Source organism: Engraulis encrasicolus, chromosome 7, assembly GCF_034702125.1.
Source record: "Engraulis encrasicolus isolate BLACKSEA-1 chromosome 7, IST_EnEncr_1.0, whole genome shotgun sequence".
Lineage (NCBI taxonomy): Eukaryota > Metazoa > Chordata > Actinopteri > Clupeiformes > Engraulidae > Engraulis > Engraulis encrasicolus.
In genome coordinates, this window is record NC_085863.1 from 1,316,836 (window position 1) to 1,337,658 (window position 20,823).

A 20,823-nucleotide genomic window follows, 5' to 3' on the forward strand; every position below is an offset into this window, starting at 1 on the left:
ACCCCTCCGTCCACCGTCACCAGAGGTTCCCGTCTGTTAGGGGGCAGGCTACGCCCGCCTCCATCTCCGCTGGAGGATATGCCGTCCTATCCCGGAGTTCAACGCGAAGACGGGAACCTTCGCCAAACTGATTCATGCATTTTATCAAGTGTTATTGTTCGCCAAACTTTTATGCATTCCTGTATCATGTCTAATGTTCAATAAATGTTAATAACGTTCGTTTGCCTCTCGAGTCTTCATGGTAGAATATATTTTCTGAACATAGTTAGCAACACACTTCAACTATTGTCCTTGTATAGTATGTTGATGGACATTTTCACATGATTAAGCCATTTTTGACAGAAGTGAGCCTCGTTCTCCGTTAATTTCCATTTCTCTGATCTACCTACAGATATTGGCCGCTACAGATTGCCATAAAAAGGGGGGCGGGGTCATCTCTAGTGTTATTTTCTACCTCTATGGGCCTATTATTCACCGTATTGTATTGTATTGTATTGTGTTATATTATATTACAATATATTATATTATATTGGGCGATATGGTTTCGTGGGCCCCAGAATTTTTTCACATTTCAAAGTGGGTCTTGGTGTTCTGAAGTTTGAGAATGGCTGGTCTATATCCTCTGCACTACTGCTACTGCAGTAACAGTTAGACAACACCTTTGTGGAGTTCAAATGACTTGTCCTTTAGAGCCGTTATCACCCTCTGGATCCTGACACCAAATCAACTTTCCCATTGACACCTTGATAGAAAAGGAGTCCATATAGCCAGGCCCGTTTCTAGGATTTTGGGGGCCCTAGGCAAAGGGGTTGTCGGGGCCCTAGGTTTTTTTTTTTGTAAGGGGGGGGGGGGGGGGGGGGGGGCACCTGACAGGGTAGCCACGGCGCCAGAACTTCTGTTTCGGGTTTCGGAGGGGCCAGACAATTTTTGGATGGCACTTCAGTCATTGTCACATAGCCTACCATTACAACACAGAAACCAAAGAAATCTAATGGAACAAACAAGAAGTCACCTTATAGACAGTGTTGTGGCAGGGCAACACATGCATGAAGGGCAATGAATGCATAAAGAGCAAGCATACACCAGCATTTCCTGTGAGGAAATGCAATCTAGTATGATAACTAGTCCCTACAGTTCATTTTATGAAACTTTATGAAGAAAGACCTGGGCAAATATAGCCCATTCCATTCAGTAGGCTCCGCTCATGAAGTAGGCTAATTGAATGTTCAGTTTAACCTGGCCTGTCTCACATGAGAGTATGCCTATATGGCCCAATCAGATTTTTTGACCCTACCACGAAAATCATGATCTGCATTGCCAATCACAAAAGAAAGGTCTAATCTTTCCAACCACTTTTAAAATCTAACCAAGGGTGCTCCATTTGTGCAAAACCAACTATTGACTCATAAAACAATAGGCCTAGTCCAGAAACTCAAGGCTGAAAAACGAATGAGCAGGCACAGTGGGGGGTTTGGGGGGATGTGATATTGGTAGAATTCTAACCAAGCCAGGGGGGGGTCTCCCCGACGAGATTTTTTTTCGTATTGCATCTACCACGCATTTGAAAATACAATCCAAAGTTGTTAGCAATACCGCAGCACACACAAATAGGCTACTCTGTAGCGACCAAGGATCACTGAACAACCACCTACGTTACTCCGTGGTTGACAGCTGTGTCAATTATAGGGGACCAATACCCCGGTGCCCTTACCTTGAGTTGTCTTGACCGCAGAATGTATCCCAACCTCTCACTGTAATCCACAAGTTTCCAGAATCATGGTCCCAAATTCCAATGTGTAATCCATATAATAGCAAGAAAGTGGGCTACAATGTAGGCTAGCTATCCCAGCGCACTTGTGTGACTCGTGTTATCCGAAATATTGGTCATATGCATATGCACATTGTTCATTCGTTTCTTCTTGCGTTTGTCCACATTCAAAACAGTTCCGTGTCGAAAAAAGATGCGTTATGGAACAATCGACGTTTGCCCAGTGCTTGTTACAGCACATGGATAATCCTTCACGGATGTTTTTGAAAACATAACACTGTCGCCTAAATGAAGCATCTCGCTGTCTGTGCGATGTCAACTGGCCTGGGACAGTTTGGTTGCAGTACAGAGAGTAGCCTAATATGTCGCCTTCAAGATTAACTTTTATTTTAAAAGCAACTGTCTTGAGCCAAAAATGTAATATAAACTGGCGTCTGCGCAACATCCAGTGAGAGATTATGTAGCTTCATCTTCAGTTTGTATTTGCGCTGGATTTGACGGTTGAACAAATTGGAAGGGGGGCCCCCTCGAGATAGGGGTACTTTGACTATTTGTCGTTGCACCTTTTGGCAATTGACATTTTCACGTCGCTGTCGCTGATGCAAACCTATTGGAAGGGGGGCCCCCTCGAGCAGGGGGCATTAGGGAGGCGCTGTTGCTTCCCTCGCAGCAGAGCCCTTCATAAAGATGGCATTGCCTTATTATAAAGCTATTTCAAATCGTCGTTGCTGTTGGGTACATAACCTGTCGTCCTTGGGGGCCCCACCTACTCGGGGGCCCTAGGCAACTGCCTACATTGCGTACCTTAACGCAACGGGCCTGCATATAGCCTGTGGAAAGGAGTCCATATAGCCTGTGGAAGGCCTGATCACACTACAGCCACTAGAGCAACCGTTACAAAACAATCACATCGGATGATGCTTTAGCAGTCTGTACTCTTGGTGGAATTTAAATTGGAGTTGTTACCACCCTTCTGGATCCTGGAACCACAACGAGTCAAATGGATGAGGGTACTCTTGGCTGAATTTAAATGAGAGTTGTTATCACTCTCTGGATCCTGAAACCACAACGACTCCCATTTACACCTTGATAGCTGAGACCCTTTTGTCAACTAACGAGGGGTGTGGTCTACAGCTCCACCTCTACTAGTGGCCCAGGGATAAAGCTCCTAGCTCCCTTGCATCAGGTCAGAACTGCAGAAGACTTGTACTGCAGAAGAGGAATCATTACCATCTGGTCAGAACTGCAGAAAAGGAATCGCCCTGAAGCTGCAAACAGTAGTTCTGCTGGCTACAACTTTGATCCTTTGACTACCAGAACCTGGATGAATGAGAATCTTCACAGAAACTCATCAGAACTCGCAATGAACAGGAACGTGAATGAAATTAAGGAAGAGGACATTTATGACTTTCTACCGGAGCATTTGACTACAGACAAAAAATACAATGGTACTTGGACACCAATTTGCAAGCAAGAACCATCTTTGTCACATGAAATTGAAGAAAGGGAGAAGTCTAATGTAATGCTATTTAGTGGTCATGAGATCACTTCTACAATTCAGCCATCAACTCCTTCACAACAGGCAGTATCTCTGAAGAGGATTAAAGAGGAGGAAGACATGTATGATTTCCTCCCAAAGTATTTGTACAGAACAAAGGAGGAAAAGAATGACATGAAGAAGGAAACAGAGTCTTCTCTAATGAAATGCAATGGAGACATGGCCCCTATAGGTAAGTTCAATGACATAAAAACAATGTACCCAATTTACCCAATACCCCAAACAAATGTGTAATATATACACAACTCCTTTCCAGAAATAAAATATAGTGGGAAAGTATATTCCATAATTCAATCAAAAAGGTTATACATACAGACTGTATATGCGTTGCCCAAAGATGAAACTATTTCAATATTGATTTGTTTATTTCTGTATATTAAGGTTCCAGCTACTAAAATGAGGAGATTATTCAAAACATAAAATTAGAATCTTCTTTTTCAAAAAGGTTTTTTTTTTTTTTTACTAATTGCCTCTTTTTTTCCTGGAAGCCTAGATTAGAATATGCTGGTCATGCATCTATATTCTATGAAAGTTTAATATTTTTGATACTGGTAGTCAGGAAATACATAAATGTTTCCATGGTATTCTATGTTTTTGGGACAGGAACTGTATATGAAATGTAGGATGTTTCCTGTAATGGGCAGTCATGGGTAAGCTGTTAAGGCGTCGGACTTGTAGCCCAAGGGTTGCAGGTTCAATTCCCAACCCAGCAGGTTGGTGGGGGGAGTAATTAACAAGTGCTCCTCCTCCATGGCTCAGGTACCCTGGTACCATCCCACCACACTGCTCCCTTTGGGTGCCATTGGGGGCTGCCCCTTGCACGGGTGAGGCATCAATGCAATTGCGTTGTGAGCAATGTGCAGTGAACACTTTTGTTGTGTGCAGTGCAGTGTCACAATCACAATGGAGTCTCCCAGTTGGGCTTTCACTAATCCAGGAGCTGTATATAAATATGTGGTGTAATCTGTAAATGTATATAAATATGTGGTGTAATCTGTAAATGTGTGGTGTAATCTGTAATCCGTCTGGTGTGTTGAAGTTAAAACCTAATTTGTTTGTATTTTTTTCATTTTCGTGTACTCAGACGAAGTCCAGACCCATGTGCCAAGAAATCCATTCAAATGTTACACATGTGGGAAAGGATTTACACTAAAGGGTACTCTCAAAAGGCACCAGATGATCCATACTGGGGAAAAGCCTTACCAGTGTGCTACATGTGGAAAAGCCTTTACACTGAAAAGTACCCTCATCATCCATCAGAGAACCCACACTGGAGAAAAGCCTTACCAGTGTGTTAAATGTGGAAAAGATTTTAAAGTGAAAAGTACCCTGATTGTTCACCAGATGATCCATACTGGAGAAAAGCCTTACCAGTGTGCCACATGTGGAAAAGGCTTTGTAGGAAAAAGTGATCTCTACAAGCATCAGAAAACCCACACGGGGGAAAGGCCTTATCAGTGTTTAACATGTGGAAAATGCTTTGCACAGAGGGGTCACCTCGTTAAGCATCAGAGAATCCACACTGGAGAAAGGCCTTACCAGTGTGCTACATGTGGAAAAGGCTTTGCAGGAAAGAGTGATCTCAACACGCATCAGAAATACCACACAGGGGAAAGGCCTTACCAGTGTGCTACATGTGGAAAAGGCTTTGTACGGAAAGGTCACCTCATCACCCATCAGACAATTCATACAGGGGAAAGGCCTTACCAGTGTGCTACATGTGGAAAAGGCTTTGTACGGAAAGGTCACCTCATCAACCATCAGACAATTCATACTGGAGAAAGGCCTTACAAGTGTCTTACATGTGGGAAAGGCTTTGCAGAGAAAAGTACCCTGATCAAGCATCAGAGAATCCATACTGGAGAAAGGCCTTACAAGTGTGTTTCATGTGGAAAATGCTTTGCACAGAAGGCTAAACTCGTCAAGCATCAGAAAATCCACAATGACATAAACTAACTCTCATGCACAGGGCATGTATTACTATACAGAACAATTACTGAATATGCTGCATGTTGAGACCGGGGAACAAGACCTGCATTAAAGGTGCACCGTGTAACATCTGCATGTTGAAACTGGAGAACAAGACCTGCATTAAAGTGGTATGCCACTATTGTAGGGCTTAATACAGTTAAAATCGTTGACCAGGGTTTATGAAGGTGGTAAAGTGTCTTATTTTTCATGTAAGCCGTTGTCTTGATTTAAGACAAGTTAAAACAGGGAGCATGTCGCTAAGCTAGTGAAAGTCAAAGCAAGACAACGGCTTACATGAAAAATAAGACACTTCACCACCTTTATAAACCCCAGCCAACGATTTTAACTGTATTAAGCCCCAAAATAGTGGCATACCCCTTTAAAGGTGGACTGTGTAACAAGACCTGTATTAAGGTGCACTGTGTAATATCTGCATGTTGAGACCGGGGAACAAGACCTGTATTAGAGTAGAGTACCGTATTTTTGGGACCAAAATGCGCACTGGGTCAGAAGACGCGCCATCAATGACTGTGACTTTTTTCACACACAAAAGGCAGCGTGTTACAAGGCGCACTTTTTAAATCATGTTTTTTTTCCAATGAAAATAAACGTTTCAAGCCATGTAATATTCATACAGTAATAAATTCATACAAAACACAGAAAGGGCCTCACTTCCTCGTCTCTCCGCTGCTCTGTGTCTCTCCCCCACCCTCCCACACACCCACACACCCACCCAGCCAGTGCTTCACTTTTTAAAAAAGAAATCTCCATTACGGTGCATTCATAATTATTATTATTATTACCGGTAATCTGTCATTAATTAAATGAAACATGTGTCACATATGTCAAACTTTATTCTTCTCCTTTTATTCATTAATTAATAATTAATAATACAATTAATTAATGAATAATTACTCACATTTTCAAGGATCCACTGCCATAAGGCAACAATTGTAAATACATTAAATTCCATTTAATTTCATAAATCCATTTGACCAGCAAACAGCGGGGATGGAACAGCACATAAAAGAACAGTTAAATGAAAGAACAGTCCTCTTGCAAGTGATGAACTGAGGCTTAGAATTATACGCACTTAGAGATAAAACGTTCATTCCTCCTCCATAAATCCCTGAAACTCTTCATCCTTGGTTAAACAGCTGGGCAAGTTCGGCAGTGATCATGGCCCGCTCGTCCTCATCGTCACCATCCGAGTCAGTGCCTTCGGGAAAGCTCGGACAACGCAGGTGACTGGTACCTTTGCCCAGGCATCCACAATCCACTCGCAGATGGTGGCGTAACTCGCCTGTCGCTGCCTCCCTGTCTTGGTGAAAGTGTGCTCGCAATTTGGCTTTGAACGACCTGTTGGCACCGATGTCTAAAGGTTGGAGATCTTCAATCAACCCACCCGGAATAACGGCAAGCAAATGTATTTTCTAAGATTCCCTGAAAAAATATTTCATATTTCATGTGAAGCTCCATAATATTAAAATTACATCGGGGGCCAAAAAAAATGGCCTCAAGGGCCGCAAACGGCCCCCGAGACATAGGTCCCTAGAGCAATGTGGGGTTAGGTGCCTTGCTCAAGGGCACTTCAGCCATGGATGGTGATGTAGGGATAGGTCAGGGGGGATTCGAACCTGCAACCCCTAGACTGAAAGACCAACGGCTGCCTGTGACCGTGCAGTACACTTGACTTGACTTGACTTGACTTGACTTGACTTGACTTGACTTGCTTTAGCAGTACACTTGACTTGACTTGACTTTCTTTAGCAGTACACTTGACTTGACTTGACTTGCTTTATTATTAGCAGTACACTTGACTTGACTTGCTTTATTATTAGCTGTACACTTGACTTGACTTGACTTGACTTGACTTGACTTGCTTTATTATTAGCTGTACACTTGACTTGACTTGACCTGACTGGCACAGCTTATCAATTGACCCTTTACAGAATTCAAATGACTTTTCACATTTACACGTTATCACCCTTCTGGATCCTGAAACCACAACGAGTCAAATGGACCACAACCACAACGACTCTCCCATTTACACCTTGATGGCTGAGACCCTTTTGTCAACTAACGAGGGGAGTTGTTGACAGTTCTCCCATTTGCACCTTGATGGCTGAAACCCTTCTGGCAATTAACGAGGGAAGTGGTCTACAGATCCACCTCTACTAGTGGCCCAGGGATAAAGCTTCTAGCTCCCTTCCATTAGGTCAGAACTGCAGAAGACTTGGCTAAAAAGAGGAATCATCCCGAAACTGCACATAGTAGTTATGCTGACTACAACTTTGATCATTTGACTACCAGAACCTGGATGAATGAGAATCTTCACAGAAACTCATCACACCTCGCGATGAACATGAATGACATTAAGGAAGAAGACATCTATGACTTTCTACCAGAGCATTTGTCTACAGACATGAAGGATAGTGGTGCGTGGTGCATGGTGCGTGGACACCAATTTGTAGTTAGGCAGATTAGAGTCCAGATGTTCACAAAATATTTCAGTTGGTCATACAAGCAGCATATTTGGTACAAATGATGCCTAGGGTGTATTATTTAAGAAAAGTACGTTATCCAGCTTCAAATACAGGATGGCCGCCCATTTTCAACATGGCTGCCAAATTGAATGTAATAGAAGTGTCTTTCAAGGTAATTTTGTAGAATAGACATGTGTCAATTACCACAGCTTCAAAGTTGATATGTAATGTCTAGAAATACCCAATGGTGTCAACTGTATTCCAATATGGCTGACAGTTTTCAAGATGGCGGATATTGAGTCACTCAAAAATTATGTTTTCGATTGTTTTCTGGCTATAGACATTCTTCTAGATCATTAAGTGGGTGATAAAAGTGTTTTTTTACCCCCAAAGCATGTCAAAGGTGTACTATGTATGAACATTATGTTATCTGGCTTCAAATCCAAGATGGCTGCAAGTTTTTTAAGAAGGCCACCAAATTAAATAAAACAAGAAAATGAAAGTATTTCCAAGGTAGAATTTCAATTAATAGAAAAATGTTCATGTCCAAAGTTTGAAATTATACTGTGTCAAAATATTCAATGGTACAATCTGTATTCCAATATGGCTGCTTGCCTTCCAGATAGCAGATCTTACATCAAATCCCCAAACCGTAGAGCGAATTTCACTGAAATTTCGTCAAAAATTTTGCTTTGTAGGTAACGGGCCGTAATATGATTTAAAATTAGTATTTTCAATGGGGTTTTTTTGGCCTCAGATATTCTGTATCAATAAACATCCACGTCACACACTAAACCAGTAAATTAAGTGAGTAATCTAAACTATGTGTATTTTGCAATATTTTATATGAGTGATGTCTTAGCACGACCAGGGCACACTGGTGACATTACTGCTGTAAGACTCAGCATGGGGTTCAGTGTTGGCTTGTAGTGTACTAGCTGTAGTTGAAAACTTCACTAAACATTAGGGCTGTCATTTTAACGCGTTAATTAGATTAATTAATTACAAGGTGCATTAACGCGTTGTTAATATTAATGGCATTAATTATTTATGGGCAGACATACGTTCTAAGCCACACCAAAAGCGCATGGCGTGGCAACGGAATTCACTCACTCACGCGCATTTGAAGTTTGACCCATCGAATGACCCGTAGCCTAGGCAACTTGTGTCACGTGACCACAGCTACATTAGACGCGACCTTTCGACGTAAACAGAAGACAGCTGACATGGATTCCCACAAGCGCCTCGATGCGGGTCGGTCTGCCCTCTGGCCTTTAAACAGCAAGTTTATTTTTAAAAAGAATGTCGATGGAACTGATATGAAGAGTGTTGTAATTTGTACGCTTTGTAAAAAAGAATTCACCTTTCACCGCAGTTTTTCGAGCCTGACCTACCACCTGAACGCGAAACATGTAGCCGTTAGCTCGAGCCCATTGCGACAAACTACGCTTACTGACTGCACGAGCCCATTACGTCAAACTACACTTACTGACTGCGCCAAACAAATCAGTAAAGCAACCCGAGACAAACTGGTGACTTCAATCGCCAGGTGGGTTGCTGCCGATTGTAGGCCGCTGTCAATTGTGGAGGATAAAGGACTTCAGGAGGCGCTTCAGGTAGCCTTGTCTAACCAGCAGTTCCAGCTACCTTCCAGAGGAACCGTTTTGAAAAAGATCCATAACCTTTACGATGTGGAAAGAAATGCGAAGGAGAAATTGTTAGCGGAGACGTCTCATGTCGCCTTAACAGGTGATCACTGGACCTCTGTCGGCAATCACAATTACTTGGGAGTCACAGCCCATTTTATAAAACTCGGATTGGGAACTGAAATCATTCGCTTTAACGGTCTCAAAAACAGTGAGTCGCCATTATGCCGATGCGTGCGCTGAGCAGTTTCTTGCACTTGCCAAACAATGGAACATCGAAGGCAGAGTGACAACACTTGGAACGGACAGTGCGAGGAACATGGTCGCAGCAGCACATCAGCTGCCTTTCCAACACATGCCGTGTGTTGCGCATATGCTGCAGAGAGCCATCACAGTCTCCCTTGAGAACAGCGGCTTTGACACAGTCCTGAGTAGGTGTCGCAAAATTGTAGGACACTTCAAACATAGCCCTGCCGGTACAGACGAACTACACCAGCAGCAGGCTGCCCTCGGACAAGCTACAGAGCCCCTGGTTCAAGACATACCCACAAGGTGAGACTGTTGTTTACTACCTAGGCAATGGGTTCTGAATTGTGTGTGTGTGTGTGTGTGTGTGTGTGTGTGTGTGTGTGTGTGTTTTTTCAAAGTAATGATCTGTACAAGTTGCGTCACCAAAAATATGTATACATTCAGGGGTGATATTAAACTACATCATAGCCTTTCTAAAGATGTAGACATGTACTGTGTCTGTGACAGGTGATGCATACAGTAGTCTGACAGCCCTTTAATACACATGTTTTTTTTTTGTTATTGAAAGATGGAATTCAACACTTGCCATGATTTCACGGTACCTGCAAAACCACAAGGCTGTGAATGCCACATTGGACCGACAGAAGCACAGCCTGACCACACTGACTGACCACGAGTGTGACAAGTTACGGCATTTGGAGGTCATTCTTGAACCCTGCAAGTATGTCCCACTTTCTTGCACATACACCCACACTGTTGGTTTCTTGTTTATATACTTCACTTTTCTGTTTACTTATCTTTATGTGAGCTGTGTAGCCCTAAGCATCCTCTGTCTTTCCATCCTACCTCGTTCTTGTATTTTGTGTCAATTAACATTGGCCCTAATTATATGTTCTCTTTTTTGTGCCACTGTAGGTATGTGACGGAGCTGCTTGGCGGAGAATCATATGTTTCTTGCTCTGTGGTGCTCCCTGCACTCTGCCATCTCAACCGTGTAATGGACCTTACTGATGACGATCCGGGCTACATGGTTAAGTTCAAAGCCACTTTTTCCAAGGAGCTGGATAAACGCAAGGCTACCATGAACAACAGATGGCTGAAGATGGCTACAGCCCTTGATCCACGATTCAAGGCGCTGAAGAGCATCAACAAAAATGAGAGAGCCGAGGTATGTGTATGCTAAGAATAGAATGACTACAATGATTTGTCATTTTAACTACTCGTGGCATATACAATTTACTCTGCCTATACACATTCACAATTGGATAGAAAGCAAATTACTACATACAAATTAATTTTAAGGTGTGGACCTGGATTGAGGAGATGCTGCGGGTATTAGAAGTTGTTCCTCAACCCACAGAAGAGCCAGCAGCAAAGAAACCGAAGAAGAGCCTGCTCCTGCTGAGTCCAGAGTCTGACTCGGACGAGGAGGAGATGGGACCTCTAGCCCACTACAGAGCTGAGCCATGCATCGGCGTACACGAGTGTCCACTGGAGTGGTGGGCCGCTCATGTAGGAGCGTATTGCCAGCTGTCCTCGCTTGCACAGATATTCTTGGCTAGTCCCGCAACATCGGTGCCATGCGAGCGACTCTTTTCCCTCACAGGCAACATAATCCAAAAAAAAAGGGCAGCCTTGCACTCGGACAATGTCAACAAACTTGTGTGTCTCAGTAGTTGGCTGAAGGAAATGTAATACTATCCCAATGTTTTATTCTATTTTACTCTTTTTTAAAGTTTTTTAAATTTTCTTTTTATTTCTATTGGCTTTCTATTTTTGGTTGTGTTGAACCTGAAACAAACAACCCTGTGTGTTTTGCTGGGTTTTTAAATTGCCTTGTGTGTAAATTCACTCATTCGTGTGCCTTGATTGCACTTTGGCTTTCTATTTTCTGTTGTGTGGAATCTGACACTAACAACCCTGTGTGTTGTGCTGTGTTTTTGTTTATTTTCTTGGGTTTTTTATTTTATTTTCTTGTTTTTTTTTATTTTCTTGTGTGTAAATTCACTCATTTTACAGTGCCACCATTGAAAGCGTGCTCACCTTCTCCATCTTGCTCTGGTATGGTAGCTCCACCAGCTAAGAAAAGCAACATCTGGAGAGGGTGGTACGCAGGGCCTCCAAAATCATTGGCCGCAGTCTTCCCACTTTAGCCTCACTCTACAACACCAGACTTGCTAGGAAAGCCAAAAACATCACCTCTGACCCTACACACCAAGCACACCACCTATTCACACTATTAACTTCAGGGAAAAGGTACCGCAGTATCCCAAGCAAAACCACACGCTCTAGGGACAGTACCTACCCACAAGCCATCCGTCACTTAAATACGCACTAGCACTTAACTGCTACTCCACTACCTGGCCTTCCTACCGCCTTTGTTACTTTGCACAATGCTACTACTGTTCTGTACATACCATGCACTTTAAATATTCCATTGCACTTTTCTATGTCTCCAATGTTTTGTATGCCATTCCCTGTTTATTTATTTGTGTACCCCCCTGTTTCTTTCATACCCCCCCCAGTTTTTGTGTCTTTTGTTGTGTTGTTGTGTGAGCACACCAAGTAACATTCCTAACAACTGTATTTTTATACCGTTGATATGGCTAAATGAACTTGAAACTTGATTCACTCGTGGCCCTGTGAGCCTCGGCCTGGACTTCAGGTGTTCTCAAACGCGCTAATGTGAAGTGCTCCCCCTGGAATACTAAACTTAAAATTACACTAAAACCTATAGGTGAATATAAAGGGCTCCAACACAAGTGAAAGTTTGATGTATTATGTAAATACGAGGGTATTTGCATCCAAATAAAACTGTGCTGTGATGGACTTTTTTTTAATTTTGTCCACTTTTGGACCCTTAAAAATTGGGATGCACAAATGGAAACTGTTGTAATCACTACACAGTTTGGATATCACTAATACCCTCGTATTAAAGTAAGTCTGCAGTGCATGTTTCGTTTCGCGTCATGAAAAGAACATGCGAGTAAGTGCGATTAATTAGATTAATTAATTACAAATTCTGTAATTAATTAGAACATTTTTAAAAAATCTACTGACAGCCCTAATATAAATATGTGGTGTAATCTGGAAATGTGTGGCGTAATCTGTAATCCGTGTGGTGTGTTGAAATTAAAACTTCATTTGTTTGTATTTTTTTCATTTTCGTGTACTCAGGCGAAGACCAGACCCATGTGCCAAGAAATCCATTCAAATGTGACACATGTGGGAAAGGATTTGCACGACAGGGTACTCTCAAAATGCACCAGATAAGCCATACTGGGGAAAAGCCTTACCAGTGTGTCACATGTGGAAAAGGCTTTTTTGGAAAAAGTGATCTCTACAACCATCAGAAAACCCACACGGGGGAAAGGCCTTACCAGTGTGCTATATGTGGAAGAGGCTTTGCACAGAATGGTCAGCTTATTACCCATCAGAGAATTCATACTGGAGAAAGGCTTTTCCAGTGTGCTACATGTGGAAAGGGCTTTGCACAGAAATATAATCTCAAAACACACCAGATAATCCATACTGGAGAAAGGCCTTTTCAGTGTGCTACATGTGGGAAAGGCTTTGTAAGGAAAAGGAATTCAAATGACTTTTCACATTTACACATTATCACCATTCTGGATCCTGAAACCACAACGAGTCCAATGGATGAGAGTACTCTTGGCTCAATTTAAATGAGAGTTGTTATCACTCTCTGGATCCTGAAACCACAACGACTCTCCCATTTACACCTTGATGGCTGAGACACTTTAGTCACCTAACGAGGGGAGTGGTCTACAGCTCTCCCATTTACACCTTGATGGCTGAAACCCTTCTGGCAATTAACGAGGGGAGTGGTCTACAGTTCCACCTCTCCCAGTGGCCCAGGGATAAAGCTCCTAGCTCCCTTCCATTAGGTCAGAACTGCAGAAGACTTGGACTGCAGAAGAGGAATCGCCCTGAAGCTGCAAACAGTAGTTCTGCTGGCTACAACTTTGATCCTTTGACTACCAGCACCTGGATGAATGAGAATCTTCATAGAAACTCATCACACCTCGCGATGAACATGAATGACATTAAGGAAGAAGACATCTATGACTTTCTACCAGAGCATTTGTCCACAGACATGAAGGATAGTGGTGCGTGGACACCAATTTGCAAAGAAGAGCCGTGTTTATCAGATGGAATTGAAGAAGGGGAAAAGTATCATATGCAAATTACTGGTGATGAGAATACTCCTACAATTCGGCCATCAACTCTATCACAACGGGCAATATCTCTGAAGGTGATTAAAGAGGAAGACATGTATGATTTCCTCCCGGAGTATTTGTACAGACCAAAGGAGGAAGAGACTGAAACTGATACAATGCACGTGAAAAAAGAATCCCTGGACATGGAAACGGAGTCCTCTCTGATGGAAAACAATGGAGACATGTCCCCTATAGGTAAGTTTGTTGTTTGTATGTTTGGTAAACGTTGTTTTAACATTCTTATGACAACCAAATCTCTCATTGAACACATTGGACATGACATAGCCATGACTCCAGCTCAAACCCTTTTTAGTCACTTTCGCAGCCTTAATATACAAAATAGGCTTTATGTTTGCTTAAACTCACTGTGTCCTGTAGCAACATATATGCTGCATCCAAGTACTAGATTTGAGTTGTTTCATTAAGAATACGGGTTAGAGCTGAACTAGCACATTTTTGTGCAAAATGAAGGTTCTAGATTTTAACCCTTTAACGCATAACATGGGTCTAAATAGACCCGGCTGAGTTTAAAATTTCTATATCTTAGTAAGAATACAATTTTCTTACTCAACACTCCATGAATTCCTCAATTGACATGTTTTTGTCCCTTAGATGACTTCATTTATTTTTATGCATCATGACTTTTTGCGTGAAAACACTTTTTTGGTTACTACCCCTTTAACGCATAACATGGGTCTAAATAGACCCGCATTCATTTCCTATGTAATTTCATCACAAGCTTAATATCTCTTAGCCATATTGAAAAAGGATTTTGATTCTTTTACCAAAAGTCCAACTTTTTATAATTTATGGAGTATTAACTCCCAACATCAATACTTATTTTAAATTCTTGATGGTTATTCTTTGATATAGAAGTAATTTTATATAACTATATGATATTTAGACACATGGGTCTAAATAGACCCGCATTCATTTCCTATGTAATTTCATCACAAGCTTAATGTCTCTTAGCCATATTGAGAAAGGATTTTGATTCTTTTACTAAAAATTCAACTTTTTGTCATTTATGGAGTATTAACTCCCAACATTAATACTTAATTCAAATTCTTTATGGTTATTCTTTGAAATAGGTAGGTCTGCACACTGCCTGAGGAAGACCCAGAGTGATCGAAACATTGCTATTTTAATCTAATAAAGTTTATTTTTGGAGCTCATCGGCAGTGTGCAGACCTACCTTTTTCAACTATCTGATTTTTTTGTCTGGCACCTGCGACAAGTGTTTTTGGATGTGCGCACCCTACCCAAAACTACTATTCTTTGAAATAGACATCTTTTTTGTACAATTATATGATATTTACACACATGGGTCAAAAATGATCCGCATTCATTTTTTATATACAGAATTATTAGGCAAACATGTTTTTTGACCATATTGTCTTTTTATGCTTATTTTCCAACAGGAATCTATATGAACTTGAAAACCTATCGGATTTAAGCATTCCAGGCCATGCATATTTGTATAAAAATATGGGGCTGTGGTCGAAGGTGCCCAACACCTTATATCAGGTGTGCATAATTATTAGGCAACTTTGTTGTCTTCTTGGAAAATGGGCCACAAAATAGATCTAACAAACTCTGAAAAGACGATTAACAATTTTGAAGTCTTCTAGAGCAGTGTTTCCTAACCTTTTCTGTCTCACGTACCCCCTAAACCTCTTAGTTGTGCCATGAGTACCCCCTAATTCATGTTCTATATCGCTTTCTTATGTTACTGCCCCGTTCATTTGATATAAAAATAATATTTTTCCAAGTACCCCCTGCAGTGTGCTCGCGTACCCCTAGTGGTACACGTACCCCTGGTTAGGAAACACTGTTCTAGAGGGATGTGGCTGTGGTGAAATTGGCAAGACGTTGGTCACTTTACCACAGAATTATGAAATGCATCATTACAAAGTCATCAGTGTCGTAAGAAATTTCACTGCCAAAAATTGAGAAGAATTTAAAGCTACAAAAAAGTATTACCCTGCAGTCCTATAATATTACACAACAGAAACCTATTCCAGGTGTCCAGAAGAACAGGGCAGCGATATGTCTCAGAGATATGGCCAAGGTAAGAAGGGATGACACTAGACAAGTTGATTAAGTCAAGACTGGGTCAAAAATATCTGGGGACAGAGTTTTCAGGCCTATATGGTAGGCCTATATGGACTTGGGAAAGTGACTCTTGACAGACAGGGTGGATGAGCCCATGGCTGGATCATTGAGAGGAAGACATTTGCATCTTTTGAAGACCATTATGCTGTACTTTGCTAGCATTTGAGTGGAACTCAGGAACTCATGTAAGTGTGCACATTGCTGATCTAGCCATAGACTCATCTACCTGGTCCATTAACAGTCACCTTCACTAGTTCATAAAACCATTGAAAAAAACTGTCTAAAGACATTTCTTGACCCAGTCTTGACTCAAGTTTCTTGTTGAGTGGTCTTCAGGTTTCAGCCTGTTTTACCTTGGCCATGTCTCTGAGTGCTGAATACAATGTTCTTGTGGACACTCAATGTAGGTTTCAGTTCTGGAATATAACAGCACTGCAGGTAATACTTTTGTGGTAGTTTCATCTTCAATTCTTCTAAATCTGGTAGTGACTTTGTGAGCTCATGTCATGTGACACTGATGGCTTTGTAACAGTGCTTTAGACGGATGTGACCAATATTTCAAGACAGCCTCACCCCTCTGGAAGACATCAAAATTGTTTATAGTATTTTTGGAGTTTTGGAGTTTCCCATAGGAAAGCAAAGTTGCCTAAGAATTATGCACATTAATTATGCCCTGATATAGGCTATTGGGCTCCTCCAATCACACCGTCTCTTATTACACAAATATGCATAAGCATAAGCATATGACTTGGAATGCTTAAATCCAATATGTCAGCAGTGGTCAACAGTGGTCAAAAACAGTTTATTTGTTCCTGACTGGAATCCCTTTTCATGTATTTTAGTTCCTAACGTGAAACACTTCAGACTTGGCTATGTCTGCAGTAATGGGGGAATTTATTATAAGATACAAAAAATAACACCCATTTTGTGCATTAAAAACAGCCTAAATCACAACATTTAATCCATTAGCTATTAAAATACATTAATTGTGGAAGTTATTATAGTGAAAGATTTAGACTTCCATTAGAAATGAATGCGGGCCATTTTCGGTCCACGTCTAGAAATTAGTGATTTAATTCCAAATTCATGTTTATTTGTAAAATAAAAATATAAGAACATTTTAAAAAATACTTTTTTGAATTAAGGACCACCTATGTAATTACTTTTAGAAGAATTATGGGATAAAATGTATTGGTTTTAGAAGTTGTGTGAGAGAATACATGATTAATGCTCAGAAATACATTGGAAATGAATGCGGGTCTATTTAGACCCATGTTATGCGTTAGTGTGAGTCCAATGACTTATGCATTAAAGGGTTAAATGCTACGTATTTAATGCTTTTTATGTGCTTCGGAGGCTGAGATATATGGGTTTCAATAGGGAGAGGGCCCCTTTTCCCAAAAAGGGCTTCGGCTAAAATGGGTTAATATACAATATAGGCCTTACAGTATATCACGAAAGTGAGTATATCCCTCACAGTTTTTGCAGATTTGTGAGTATATCTTTTCATAGGAAAGCATTGCAGAAATGTCACTTTGACACAATAATTGGTGACCTTTTAACAACATATTTAACTGCTTACATTTCTTGTTCATTCAGAAAAAAACGGAATACAGCCATTAATGTTTGAACATGTACTCACAACAGTGAGTACACCCCAGATTAAAATCCGGTAGAGAAGGGGATGTGTTGTCTCGAATCGTCTCGAATAGTCTTAAAATGTCAAAGAAAGGTTGAAATGTACACTGATGACCTCCCTTTCATTTCGAGAGTGTACCTGGCTTAAAAAGATTGATGTGAGATTTGAATTCAATCCTATGGAGAATATAATGATCTGCTTCAGTAGTCACAGTGCATGTTGACATGCATGATTCTTTCAGGTGTATTTCAGATTGCCAATGTTGACAGCATCCATGCATGCCCAAACCATGTCAGTCCCACTACCATGCTTGGCTATTTGCTTTAGATGGTGTCAGGCTAAAATGGGTCAATAGACAATATAGGCTTGGTGTTTGCTCTACTATACAATAGAGGCTTGGTGTTTGCTCTACTATACAATAGAGGCCTGGTGTTTGCTCTACTATACAATATAGGCCTGGTGTTTGCTCTACTATACAATAGAGGCTTGGTGTTTGCTCTACTATACAATATAGGCTTGGTGTTTGCTCTACTATACAATATAGGCCTGGTGTTTGTTTTAATATACAATATAGCTTGTTGTTTTTGCAACCTTGATATAGGCCTTGTGTTTTCTTCAGTTGTTTCACTTTAAATATTAAGAGTCAAGACAATAGTTTGCAAATAGCAAATAGTTTGAAGCAAATAGCAAATAGCAAATAGTTTGAAGAATTCAGACACACATTTGAAGGAATATCAATTAACCCAAAGAATATTTCCATATACAGCTCCTTCCCAGACAATATAACATTATGGAAAAGTCTACTATTTGTCATGATTCTGTAGGAAAAAGATTAAACTTTCAGATAATACATGAATTGCCCACATATAAGTATTTCAAGTATCGTTTTGCTTGTTTGTATGTATTAAGGTTTCAACAACCGAAAGGAGGAAATGATTTAAACATAGAATATTGTGTTTCATTTTTGAGTACCTACTAGACTAATGCTTGAGCTGGCCTTGTCCCAGGGCAGACTCTTGACATGGTTCTTTGCAAATTGCATGCCACTGTTCAACATGGTACTTTTGTCTTAAATGTTCAATACTTGAGTAGTAATCTCTTTGCCTCATCACTGCCATGATGCCCATTAGCGTTGAGACCAATGGCAATGCCAGGTCACTTCCTGTTTTAATGCCCCTTAGCTTTGAGACCAATGACAGGTCACTTCTATCAGCACTTAGGCCAATGGCAATTCACTTCTGTCACCAAACCTGCTCAATGCTTAAACTGTGACTGCGGCTAACTGCCTTTGGTATTTAACAATATATATTTTCAGTCAATGCCCCTGATTCTCAATGGGGGTTTAGGACTGTTGAGCTACAATGTCCATATCACCAAAGCACCAAAGCACAGTGGGGAGGTATGGGAAATGACCGTCAGCATTATGGATATTTGTTATTCCATGATTCCAGTGCATTGTCACTGCAATTGGCCTCAATGCTAAGATGCATTATGGCAATGATGAAGGCAAAGAGACTCCTTACCCCTATTTGAACATTGACATGTAATTTAGACTGATTGGAAGTGGTTCAAATTTATTTATTTCTTCTGGGGAAAGTGGTAATTTTATCACACTTCTTTTTTGTAATCATGTCTGGTTTCCCTGGAAACCTAATATATTTTGGTCATGAATCTATAATCTATTACATTTTAATATTTTTGATGGGATTAAGGAAATAATTGATCTTTTCCATTTTCACAGGAGCTGTATATGAAATGTATGGTATATTCTTTAGGGTCTGTTATGAAGTTAAAACCTCATTTGTTTGTATTTTTCCTTTTTGTTTACTCAGGTGAGGACCAGACAGTTCATACTTCCACAGACCCACACCAGGGTACCAAAAGTGAAAAGAGTTTTGACACAAAACGGTATTCATCAAAGCACAAGACAACCCATATGCCAGGAAATCAATTCAAGTGTGCCACATGTGGGAAAGAATCTGCAAGCAAGAGTCATTTCAAAAGGCACCAGAGAGTCCATACTGGGGAAAAGCCTTACCAGTGTGCTATGTGTGGAAAAGACTTTGCAGATAAAAGTACCCTCATCATCCATCAGAGAACCCATACTGGAGAAAAGCCTCACCAGTGTGCTATGTGTGGAAAAGGCTTTGCAGCAAAGACAAGTTTAATCAGTCATCAGAGAATCCATACTGGAGATAAACCATATCAGTGTTCAACATGCGGAGCAGCCTTTTCAAGAAACAGCAGTTTAGCTCATCATCAGAGAACCCATACTGGAGAAAGGCCTTTTCAGTGTGTTACATGTGGAAAATGCTTCACACGGATGGATCACCTCATTACCCATCACAGAACCCATACTGGAGAAAGGCCTTACCAGTGTGCCACATGTGGAAAAGATTTTAAAGGGAAAAGTAACCTGAATTATCACCAGATGATCCATACTGGAGAAAGGCCTTACCAGTGTGCCACATGTGGAAAAGATTTTAATCAGAAAAGTAACCTCATTATCCACCAGAGAACCCACACTGGAGAAAAGCCTTACCAGTGTGCCACATGTGGAAAAGGCTTTGTAGCAAAGAATGATCTCAACAAGCATCAGAGAACACACATGGGGAAAGGCCTTGTTTAACATGCGGATCAGCCTTTTCACGACGCACCAGTTAAGCTGATCATGAGAGAATTCATACTGGGGAAAAGCCTTACCAATGTGTTACATGTGGGAAAAGTTTTGGAGTGAAATACAGTTTCATCAGGCACCAGAGAACACATACTGGAGAAATGCCTTTCAAGTGTGCTACATGTGGAAAAGGCTTTGAACAGAAAGGTCACCTCATTTCCCATCAGAGCAACCATACTGGAGAAAGGCCTTACCAGTGTGCTACATGTGGAAAAGGCTTTGCACATAAATGTAATCTCAAAACACACCAGATAATTCATACTGGAGAAAGGCCTTACAGGTGTGTTACATGTGGAAAATGCTTTGCACGGAAGGGTCACCTAGTTAAGCATCAGAAAATCCACATTGACATCAACTAACTCTGGTGCACAGGGCATGTATTACTATACAGAACAGTTACTGAATATGCTGCATGTTGAGACCGGGGAACAAGACCTGCATTAAAGGTGCACTGTGTAACATCTGCATATTGAGAC

The 20,823-nt window shown here is 41.0% G+C and overlaps 1 protein-coding gene across 1 annotated transcript; it reads left to right on the plus strand.

Moving 5' to 3' along the window:
- Positions 1–2,987: 2,987 nt before the first annotated feature.
- LOC134453279 (zinc finger protein 665-like) lies at positions 2,988–20,299 on the plus strand. Its single transcript, XM_063204153.1, has 5 exons — positions 2,988–3,498; positions 4,411–5,259; positions 12,865–13,341; positions 13,584–14,111; positions 19,503–20,299. The coding sequence occupies exons 1-5, from the start codon at positions 3,093–3,095 to the stop codon at positions 20,297–20,299; spliced, it is 3,057 nt and encodes a 1,018-aa protein (XP_063060223.1). The 5' UTR covers positions 2,988–3,092.
- Positions 20,300–20,823: the final 524 nt, after the last annotated feature.

Coding starts and splice junctions, on each gene's coding strand:
- LOC134453279 (XM_063204153.1), top strand. CDS start 3,093: ATGAATGAGAATCTTCACAGAAACTCATCAGAACTCGCAATGAACAGG. Junction 5,260..12,864: donor TAAACTCGTCAAGCATCAGA/AAATCCACAATG, acceptor CAGGCGAAGACC/AGACCCATGTGCCAAGAAAT. Junction 14,112..19,502: donor TGGAGACATGTCCCCTATAG/GTAAGTTTGTTG, acceptor TTGTTTACTCAG/GTGAGGACCAGACAGTTCAT.